The sequence below is a fragment of the Diuraphis noxia genome, unplaced genomic scaffold, assembly GCF_037042655.1.
Source record: "Diuraphis noxia isolate RWA-SAM2 unplaced genomic scaffold, SU_Dnox_SAM2 contig0001, whole genome shotgun sequence".
Taxonomy (NCBI): Eukaryota; Metazoa; Arthropoda; class Insecta; order Hemiptera; family Aphididae; genus Diuraphis; species Diuraphis noxia.
In genome coordinates this window covers 55,824,522-55,837,000 of record NW_028301711.1, presented here as the reverse complement: position 1 = coordinate 55,837,000, position 12,479 = coordinate 55,824,522, and the positions used below count along the sequence as shown (strand labels likewise).

The following is a 12,479-nucleotide window of genomic DNA, read 5'->3' as shown; positions in this document are numbered from 1 at the left end:
TTTTAAAGCGTAGTTTATAAGTTTATATTTCATAAATTTTATTAAATCTCATAAATAACTATGCCATGGTGTTGCTAACAACGTATGCGACAGATTGGTATAACCATGCACTATTGGGATTGGATAATCTAAATAAAACGAAAGTGAACAACTAAAAATAAATAATTAATTCATGTTTATTTTAATATCATGGTGATTATATTTTTTTTTAGGATCTACGTTTAAATCAAACAATGTAAATAATATAAACCGTATAAGTCCTCAACTAACTAAATAATAATTTTAGAAATTTCATTACCTACATTATTCGTAACGTTGACGAAAATAAATAACAAAACTAACAATTCCAAAAAACAATTAATCAAAAATAGCTTATGAATGAAAATGCAATAATTAATCTACCTCAAATAATATCCAGAGAACAAATTGTAAAGTCTCCATTATGAACTAGTGTTTACAAAATAACCTTATAACTTTTATCTAATCTTAACCAAATAAAAAATATATCTTGAAATATTAAAATTTTAATTCATAAGTATATTATAAAATTAGACGATATGAAGTCTAAACAGGATAGTCTAAACCCATCGTTGGAATAGCTAGGTTTCTCTCAATAATAATCTCGAGTAAACATCTATTGTATACGATTCACGATAGCTGATCAATTTTCCCAACAAAGGAACTAACTATGGTTATAGCAATATAGACCGTAATTTTATTGAAGAGAAATATAAATAATATATAATATACAGTGGATAATACTCTCTAAAAAAATTCTTCAATATTATCTCAGGAAATATTACTACAAATATAATTAATTTTTTTTGTGGGAGGGGGTCGATAAAGTGCCATTAGCCTGTGGAACTGTGGGGAGGGAGCTTTAGGTTTGGTACTCGTGGATGAAATTAATTTTTTATGTGATTTAAATTTTTAATAATAATGAATATGAGTTATATGCTTTGTAGCTGTATAATATGTAAATTAAATGATGCAATTTTTTTTTTTTGGTTTTACAAACATTTTTATAAGATATTATTTAAATTTAAATGTGTATGTAAAATATTAAATAAATATTGAATAAATACTATAATAAATTATTTTCTTTTGTTTTGTAATTATGACATTAAGGTATATTAAATATTGTATTACATATATTATTAACGAAAATATAAAATAAATTCAATATGACATAATGTATAAATAGAAAAAACACTTTAATCAATGCTAAAAAATAATTACTTTTGTAAAAAAACTATTAAAAGAATTGTCAGAATTATTATTTCCCAAAAAATACGTTTATGTTACGAATTTACGATATGCTATCAGTCGTTGGTTTACGGTTGCAGATCACGTGTTTAAACGTATCTTTTAAATGTACATTTAATTTTTTCAATAACAACAATATGTTTATATTTCTGTGTTTGTTTCTTTTCCCAAATGTGTATCAAAGTTTGGTTAATGCGCCATTTACTGAGTGAAATTATTATAAAATATATTATTACTATTGTCTATTTAGCATATTTTATTAATAATTAGTAAAATAATTATATTTATTTATTCAGCCTTCAATTACTCCCAATAATAATTAATATAAAATCACGTAATTTATCAATACAACATAATAATAAAATTATCTGACAGTATACTTATTTTTAATTTTTTATAATAATATCGGTATTATTTTCGTAGAATCAACGCTACAATACATTTTATTCGTTCACTAAAAATATTGATATTTTTACTACCATTTTTTTTTCTTCTAAAAAGTTATAATTTGAATAAATAATATTATAAAATAAACTAGAATAGTAGTTACCTGAGTAAAAGTTTTTCATAGATAATTATTTAGACTATTTACTACTATTTACTACTATTTATCCATAGTCAAAATAAAACATAAATAACATTAATTTAGGGAAGTCTTCAATAATATACTCAAGTCAGTTGGTCAATTATCGCGGAATAAAAAAAAATGTGAAAATATTATCTACTATAGAAAAGCAGTACCGCTCAATACCGTCGTAGTGACTTGAAACACGTAAAATTCGAATCTGATCACCTGAATCGTAGAGCTTTTTAAAAACGACACACGTTAGGTAAAATGAGATCTCGCGGCTTAATATGAACTGTCGTCAATGGGTTTTAAAAATAATATATCTTTTAAGCGCTTAATATTTTGCTTTATTCAAAACAGTACCTATATCCAAACATTTAAGGTACATTATTCAACTACAAATAGATGCTTTAAAAGTTAAAAATATAGGCACATTCTGAGTTTGATTTCAACCACTTGTTGATTATCTTTACCGGCTATGCTCGTATAATTATATATAGGTATACTAAGCTTTTTTTTTTAAATATAAAAACCGTTGAATTATTAATTAATTGTATTGTAGTTTTAAATTCAACAACTTCATATATACAAGGAGCTTAATTCATTATTTTATCATAAGTTAGGCACTATTTATTGCTGTATACGAACATAGCTATAACATTTTAATTTAACTTTAAAAATAAAATTTTACTTATGATCATAATAATAAAGGAAAATTTTATACCTTATGTTTATTTAAAAATATATTATAATTCATGGAATATAGATATTTTCTAGTGTAAACTAAAATGTATACACCTGCATTGCAGCAGTATTTGTATGCTACTCTAAATTGTTCGTGTGAATGTTTTTTTTTTTTCTACCAGATACCTAACATTCATTTTAAATTATACAGTTAAGATTTGTTTCGCTCATTAATGATAATTGGTTGTTTACAAAACGTTCAAAAGTCTAACAACTGATGACTTGACCTGTGACCAATTTCATTAGAAACGCTAAAACGTTTTTCTTATATAGGTGCTTAATAACAATAATGTAACAATGTATAAGGGATGGTATTGAAAAAAAACAACAACTTCATCCCGTCGACGGGTGCATGTAGGTACACTGAAGTAATGGCCTTCTGGATCGTAAATTTCTTTAAGTGAAGCTGCACAATCGCAATTATTTTTACTGGCCAATCCCATGGACAACTTTTATTGAAAACGCTTTGTGCTTCAATATTCTCCTTCTAGTCTCACAGTTCCATTGGATATTGGGACGTTGAATTCGAAGTGCAGGGTGGGTTTTCCGGTGATGAAACAATCGATGAAAAGCTGCTGTACAAAAGAAGAAGCTTGCGCGTACGTACTGACTGTCAGTCAGTTATTATAGTTTCTTTATATACTTTTGGTACCTACCAACCGTATGTATTTAGTAGTGATGATTTTATTTTATTTTTTGTAATGTAATTTATCGACAAAATTGAAAATAAAATACTCAAACCTTATGCGTGCCAATAAACAATCACTACAAAACTACGAACAGTGAAAAACATTTTCAAGTTGTATTAAAATATTTTACTATAATGTTTGTTTGTACTCTGAATCTTTTGTGTACAATATAATGTATTGCAGAATACAGTCACTAGGTAGTACGTATATTAAATTCAATTTTAAACCCGAAGTTGATGAAAATGGCTTTTGTTGAATTTATCTAAAACAAATTTACTGTTATATTTACGTATAACATAAAAGGTGAATTGTGTTAAACAAAAAAACTTTTTAATTACAATTAAATTTAAATGAAAAGTTCATAAACATTATTATAGTTCAGAGTCTAGGCAACAAGGGTCTTGAGTGGTGTTTCCACTTATAATTATTATCACTCCTGAGGGCAATACTTATTTCACTTTCAGGAAATGTTATTATTTAGCGATCGTAAATATCATCTAGTTGTATAATTTTAGTTTAAATAATATTATATGAACATAAATTTGATTACCTATTTCATTGTAAAATAATTCCAAATATTTCCATAAATAACAATTTTATTATATCTTCATAAAATATAAAAAAATACTAAATTAGCGTATTTCTTGAGTACAAATTCTGTCAACTTTTTTCGTAACGCATTAATTTCACAGTCAGATGTAATATTGTTTGTTTCTTTTACGTATCATAATAGGATTAGAAGGCACACAGTTTTACGATGAATTTATGTATAATGGAGAGTTAGTGATATTTAAGGTGTAGTAACACCTCTCTTGGACTAATCCTTACGCTATATTTAATTCAAATAATTTAAGTCTTAACTGCATTGTGATCCAACGTATATACTCGTATATTTTATTTCAGCACTGATCACAGATAAAATAGGTGGATCCAGGAACGGAGTTTTTTTTGGAGGGGGGATGGGTGGATGTATCTTTGGAATTTTGTATTGGCAATGTTTTAATCAAGGTTATAGCCTAAATAGTTAAGTAATATATTGTTAAAACAGCCTCCCTTAATTAATTTAAATAAAACCAAAAGGTATGGATCGCATCCAATATCTGTTAGATTGATTTGTGAGAGGATTCTATCGTATAGCATTATATTTAGTCATATTGCCATAATATTTTGTGTTTAGATTTTAGAGTAATAATTAAAATACAGATAATCAAACACTCTATAAAAAAAGGTTTTAATACTCACTGATGCAAGGGTTTTCATTTATCAGCGTAAAAATTCGATCGCATCGTTTTTTGACTTGATTCTGTGGGCATATGCATCCGAACAGCGGCGTTTTCCTCAGTCGCAGCCAATCCCTGTGACATTCTTCCCTAAGTACAGAATAAACATTTTAAGGAAAATGGTTTAATCATATACAACATCCAAATAGAAATAAATATATTATGATTATGTTGCGATGAAAACAATCCTCATCACCCATGCAAACCAACGCAAACAACTTACGTACGTGTCCCCAACCCCTCCACATTAAAATTTTCAAATTTTGTTTTGGCAAATAATTAGCATGTAATTAGTATTTATTTGCATGCTAACTTTTTTAAAAGGCATATATTTTAGTTAAGTGTGATATCGAAAAATAGGTGGGGGACTGTAGACACGTGTCTCTGACCCCCCCCCCCCCACACATCAAAATTATCTATTTTCAAATTCTTATCTTGGCCAATATTTAGCATGCATTTAACATGTATTTGCATGCTTTGTCCCTCAACTCTATCGCCATCCGTTGGTTTGCAAAATCATTTTTCGTAATTCACACATGTCGATCAAATTGGCACTGGAACTTAGTGTTATAACATCAAACTATACATTATTAATTTGCTACAATTTTTTTTAAAATTCGCTGCAGTCTAGTTTTTCCGGAATAACGGAAATATTGTATTAATACAATATAAATTATTAAGCAAGAAAACGGTTACATTCATCGAGCGTACCTGATACAATAAAAACAACGTTTTAATTATATACATCATTATTATTATAATTATTATGCATTTCGCATATGTATGATGTAATATTATACACACAATTATATATAACGCGATACTCATCCAAAATATTTTATGCAACAAAGATTACCTGACAGTCAGATAGACATAAATATAATAATATTATTAAGTATTGTATATTATATTTTACTTATTTATATGCTCGTTACGACTTGCATAAATTACGTAGTTGACGTACCTAACGTAACCTACACAAATACCTATAAACACAATAATATTCCATATAATATTACACAGTTTATATATATATATATATATATATATTTAATTAATTTTACATTATCTTTCAGCAATATTACCAGTAGAAATGTCTTTAAATATACTATTTCTTGAAACGTTTGAAAAAGACAATTTTCAAAAAAAAAAATCTAAACATTTAGTTTAATTTTTGTCTGAATATTATTATTGGACAAAATATGAAAATATTTTTCAATCGCCTTTGATATTTATTAAAAACAATAATCTATCCAGATTGGTAGTTCAGGATTTGACCTATATATAAGTAATTCATACCTAATATTTTACAATACCTATACACCACACTAAGAAATCGTAGTAATAACGCTATACCAGTATATTTCACATGAACAAAAATAAAATTGGATTTCTGACTTAAAAATAGTATTAATATCAGTATACGTTTAACTGTAATTTAAACCTACTTCAGTATTCATAGAAAACGGAAAGTCAATATATTATATAGGTACTCTATTTACTTATGAATTGATTCAACTTAAACTAAAATTGAATTGAAAACCATTGAAAAATAATAATTATGGGTTATACAGGCGATGTTATATATAATATATTATATTATGTAAAGCGCAAAATATGAAATCTGGGAATTATCATACTATGCCCGTGTGTTACCGGTTTCCGCCAAAAATGAGCTTTCCGTTTTCCGTCAAATTAAAAAAAAACGTCATTCCTTTTAGTAGTATTGAATAGTGACCTGCACCGATTAGTGTGAGATGTGAATTAACCATTTAGACAAGTTACAGCTATGTCCGCAAAAATAATAAGTAGTAAACGTGACCATCCACAAATTATTATTAATAATTTTAAATTTCACAAAGCATGCGAAGGAGTAAATAAAATACGTTGGAGGTGTATTAATAAATCATATAAGGCAAAAGTATTCACAAAAAAAAATTTTTATTCTGAAATATTGAATACGGAAAATGAACACAATCACGAAGCTGTGAATAAAAAATACCATAAATCGGCAAATTGTTAATACTTCATGCAAAAGAAAAGCACTAGAAGACGTAAGTACACGACCAAAAAAAATAATAATTTTACAAGAATTAATATAAAATGAATACCTATGCTAAATAAATAACTGTAAATTACATTAATAGAATAAAATTAGGAAAAATATGTATGAAAACAGACGCAAAACCCTCCCAGCAAATTCAAAATCTATTGATGAAGTACACCAAGCTTTAAATGTTGTGAATATAGAAACAAAACAAAAAGAAAATTTCTTATTATTAAATGATAAAAATGAAAATATAACTATTTTTTTGTGTTACACAAATTTAAAATTTTTATCATCGGTAGATACTCTTTATATGGATGGAACATTTGATTATTGTACATGCTTTTTTATACAAATGTTTACCATCCATGGATTCCAAAATGGCCACTATGGTCCACTCGTATTTTGTTTATTACCAAATAAACTAACATCATATTCCTATGCTTTTGATCTTCGATCTATTTGTCAAAAATGCAAAGATTTTAATTTGATTATTTCTCCGGCAAATGTGACTATTGATTACGAAAAAGCTATTATAAATGCAATTCATGAAGTTTGGCCGGAAAATAATATAATTTGTTGTAGATTTAATTTAACTGATTCATCGTGGAGGAAAATAAAATCTCTTGGTTTATCACACGAATATAAAGATACAAATTCCGAAATTGGAAAATGGTTACGACACACTTTTGGTCTTTTCTTTCTTAATGCGCAGAAAGTATCAGATTGTTTTTCATATGATTTTATGAGTGATCGTCCTGATAATGACTTATTAACTAAATACTTCGACTACTTGATAGATAATTATATAGGAGACGATTGTAATTACCCTCAATCACTATGGGCTGCATTATCAGCCTATAATTATAATTTATAATTGACGGAAAAAGGAATGACGTTTTTTTTAATTTGGCGGAATTCGGAGACGATGACACCCCAATGCCCAAATATTTTGGGGCGGTACTGGTTTGCGCACAAATACCAAAAAGACAACTTGTTCGGGCACAAAACTATCACTCGTTTGGGAACAGTTGAATCGTAACCAAGCACATGGTTTGCGCACAGTTACCTTTTAGCCTAACCTTTTAGACCTTAATAGTTTAATACCTAGCATATTAATATCTGTTTATTTATAAGTAAATTATTAAATTACTGATACACATTTTGCTTTCACTTAACAGACTTAGGACTGTCTATGAATATATTCATAGGTATGGTTAAAAATGCATGTTAATACTTGCTTTTTAATAATAATTATAGCGTTGGAAACTGTTTTTTGCTGGCGGCGTACATAGAATTTCTTAGTAAATGAATATCACTATGTTTTAGATTATTACCTTGGTTTAAATGGAGTGTTTGTCTTATTATCTTACTCGGTTGTATGTGTAGCTCTGTTTCAGCTTTACGTTTCACAACACTGCGAATAATCTCCTTTTCATTTTCATTTTCTGAGTACTCACTATGTTTACTATGATCATTTATAACTTGAATTACTTTGGTGTATAGTTTATTTACAACATACAAACCGTTGCATTTTTTATTTGTACAACGAAAATAAAAATCACCACATTTTAAAACACGGTATTTGGTGAATTTAAAATTATTTCCACGTTGCGATTCAAAAACATCACTAATTTCTAAATCCATTTTCAGTAAATATAGGTTAGAGTCACAAATTCTATGTACGCACACTATAATTTCTCGAGACGTACTAGTTGTAAGGAATTTAATAAAATTTTCGAACCTACTCTTTATCGATGACCTACCATTGCCTATCTGTCACCGAGATAAAATATAGTTATTTTCGTGTGCGCAAACCAGTTGTACATTTAATATAACTGTGTGTGCAAACGAATTCCGATTTTTCAGGTAAAAATTGTAGAATGTGCGCAAACAAGTTGCAGCCATATTTTGGGCAATCTAAGAATCATAATTTTAATACTCAAATTGGTCATATATTGACCGGTCACAGTATTAAATTGCCTGGACAAAGTGTACCCTACACAGATTCAAATGGGCAAAGTAAATTAAATACAACACGCTGCACAAATTTATATCCATAATATGAACCTACTCGAAATCTTAACGATTAAGTGATCACTACTCTGTAAGATTTTTATTTAATTTTTAATACATTTTATCTACAGAGCCCGAATTTTACTGAGCACTGTATACAATTCCCGAGAAAGTTAACTTATTCCAAATTTGCCCATGAAAATCGGGCATTTTGCACAATGCCCGACTTCCTACTTTTCCCTTAACATATATATCTTCATAAAGGAATAATAATAATAAAAATACGTATCTAATAAGATATAAGTAATAATAATAAGTAATAACAGGAATGTTAAATTATTGCATTTTAATTGTAACCCCTACTCAATATTATAGTTTCTTTTATGCTACTAAAATTATAGACATGAACAGTATTAATATTTATACATTAAAATAATTCTTAGACATTTTAATTATTATGTAATTATAATTTATATTAAGAATATGTTTGAAATTTAATGATGAAATGCCATTTTATTTTATTTTAAAATGTAAGTGCTAAATCAATAACATTTCCGACATAAAGTGATTTAATAATTTAATATATAGAAAATTAAATATTCTCATATCACAAACATATTATTTTAATATATTTTTTTCTATCTCTAATAATATCATGTACCTATACTTACCTACCTAAGTCCAACAATAATGAATAATAACTCTAGAAGTTGAAACTAATGTTAGATGTTATTATTTATTCAACACAGAATACTTAAGTTTGCTATCTATAGATGGATGTATTTATATCAAAATCTCATGTACGAAAGTAATGCCAGTAAAAAAAAAAAAAACATCTAAATATCTTATAAATATCTTATAAATATGTCGTTTTTACGAAAACCTGACTTTAATAACATACTATGAAAAATGAGAATAATACGCGGAGAGTTTATCCTCAAATACATAATAAGAATGATATGATGCAAAAGCTTATTGCACAGAATGCGCGCGACAAAGGTATCTAATTATTTATTTCTATACGACCCAAGAAATCTGTGATTGCCCAAAGGTGCTTTGGTAATAATGAAATTAATTAAAAATTTAATGTCTGCGTAAAATATTGATACCTAAGTCGCTGTTATGTTATGCAACTTATTATAATATAATATCATAACCATGAAACACCTGCATTTATGATTATGGAATAAAGAATATAAATAAGTTATGATAATTAGAAGTACACGATGTGAGCTTGTGGATTTGACGCATGAAAGAACATCTTAGGGCAAACAATCATGAAATACCTGCATCGTAAAGGCAGCCCCCCTCTCTCACATAATACTTTTGACTCTGGCACAGGATTAAATCCGGGCCTCTCTGAACTAACAATTCATTTTTAAACATTTTTCTAATATTTATTGAAGTAATTATTTGTATGAACGTCAGGCCCCAGTTCCATGGATCCTTCTAACCACCCCCCCCCCCAAATTTAAGATGCCCTGCGTATAGGTAATACATAATTTTATTGAAACAAATATGAAAATCGGTTGATAAGAAAATATATCATCAGTTATTAATTGATCATCATAATATCGTTATATACAGCTTATTACAGTTGGTGTTATTTTGGTTTACACGCCTTGGTTTGCTGTGATGTACAGTCTGAGTTACTACGATGAGATTTATTATATCTCGAATGTATCACGTTATAACGATTGCAATTATTATTTTCACCTCAATACACACTAGGGACATCCATCCACCACTCTTGTCCCCAGCGATAGTTTTCTAGTACGTCAGTAAGTTCATTTTAGAAGTTTGAAAGTTCGAACAGACTGTAGTTATCGATGGAGTATGCAACAGTGATTTTCACAACAGCATAACAAAATAATAGAATTTGTCAGTAGGTATCTGATATCTCTATAGTGTCAATATTCAAAATAATTACCATTTTACTATATTTAATAATTATAAATTATAAAACATTTGAATTTAATTAATTCAATGCACTATTTATGTATTATGTTTTAACTTTATGCGTAATTTATTGTGTATTACGTTTTATAATCATCATATTTATAATGATTAACTGTAACTGCAGTTTATAATCAAATAATTGTATACATTTTTTTCGCATTTAAATCGCATTTGTGGAATTTTATAAAGTCAGGTAAAAGATATGTTTAAAGCATATAAAAATTAATTATATGATCCATTGATAGAAATGTTGGTCTGTGAAAATATTTTAAGTACTTAATGACAGGATTTTTTTCATCGTAATTTTCTATGCATACGTATTACCTATAATGTCTTCTGTTAATTTACGTCTAAGGATACAGATATGGGGGTAAGTGAAGAATGCTTCCTAAAAACAAAATTGTATATTTTTCAGATATTTTAAATAAATATAAAACTATGGATTAATTTTTATAGAATATATAGGTATAAATCATGATTTAATAAAATTTATATAGATATGATTTTTATTTTTAATATTTTTTTTAAACGTTATCTAATTACCGTTTTAGCAGTAATGGGCATACACAATATGGTGTGTTATAATATCATTGTGTGTGTGTGAGCCATAGGTATGGCAAGTGATTATGAGTTCACTGACTATATCTATTTTCAATACATTATGTAAAATATAATAGTTATTATTTACATGTCTACACGTACTTACACATCATATTGTATAGGTAATCGAATTTTCCACGTACTCTTTCCGAGTACTGGAACCATTTTTTTAATCAAAAATTGAGTGACAATCGATGTGGTGTGAGCTAAAGAGTTATCGTGCAGCAAGGAAAAAGACCAATCTCTCCACACAGTGGACTTAATGAGTAAAATTATTTTACAGAAGTGATCCAATACGTTTTTAGGTGTTATTGTAATAACTTCCCAGAATTTCATAATTATCCAGATACTAGTAATAATTTTATAATGGTTGTCTAAAACTTATGGGACGCATTGTGTATATGTTTTAAACTGTGTGTTAAATTCCTTTCCTGAGATTATGCTAACAGTATATTTTTATACATACAAATAGACGACGGTTAAAATATATTAAGTAATAATCTAACCAAAAGAGATGCAAAGTGGATGTAAAATGCAAAAGTTCAGCTAGTGTGATATATTAGTTTTAAATACTCAATTAAATATAATTTATTATATTCTGCTTTTGATATCGCCACCCATAAATCAGTTTTTAATTTTTTTGCAACATGCCTATTATTTGGTGCATTTTTCATCTTGCATAAAATCTGTTTGAAAAAGTGTTTATAAAAAGGCAGTTTTACTTAAACATTATAATTGGTATATGTGATTATTGGTGATTTTTTGAAATATATTATTGGCTTACCAATATTACCATTATATTATGTTATAATGGAAAAAGAAAAAAATTGTCGATAAAGTTGGGGAAGAATATCAAACTGGAAGATTAACAATAATTGAATTTTTTTTTCAACAATTGGTATACAAAATATAAAAACTAAAATAAAATTTTAAAAGTTATATTTTATAGAACTGTTTAACTCAAATAATTTTACAATATTAATAAATCGTATTGATATGAATAGAAATAAACTATACATTTTAGTATACCATATTCAAATAAATACTAACTATATTCATTTTCTGATTGAACGAAATACTAAAGTCAAAAATCGAAGCACTTTCACTGCCCCAAAACGTGATGACAGACAAAAAAAAAATACATCCACATATTATGGTAAAATCAATACATTCCACTCCGCTCGGAATCTAAAATACCAAAAATATCAATTAATTTTTCAAAAAATAGTGATAAAATCACTAAATCATGCCTGACAAAAAAAAAAAACAACCTGTATGAAGAAGTAATGAAATAATAACCTAAAAACAAA

At 27.4% G+C, this 12,479-nt stretch overlaps 1 protein-coding gene across 1 annotated transcript in view; it reads right to left on the bottom strand.

The window, feature by feature from the left end:
- The window catches only part of Gfrl (Glial cell line-derived neurotrophic family receptor-like), a 175,944-nt gene that overhangs the window by 53,382 nt on the left and 110,083 nt on the right, over positions 1-12,479 (bottom strand). Inside the window, exon 5 of the mRNA XM_089215832.1 lies at positions 4,510-4,637. Within this exon, the coding sequence (XP_089071958.1) occupies positions 4,510-4,637 (128 nt within the window). The remainder of the gene's footprint in view (positions 1-4,509; positions 4,638-12,479) is intronic.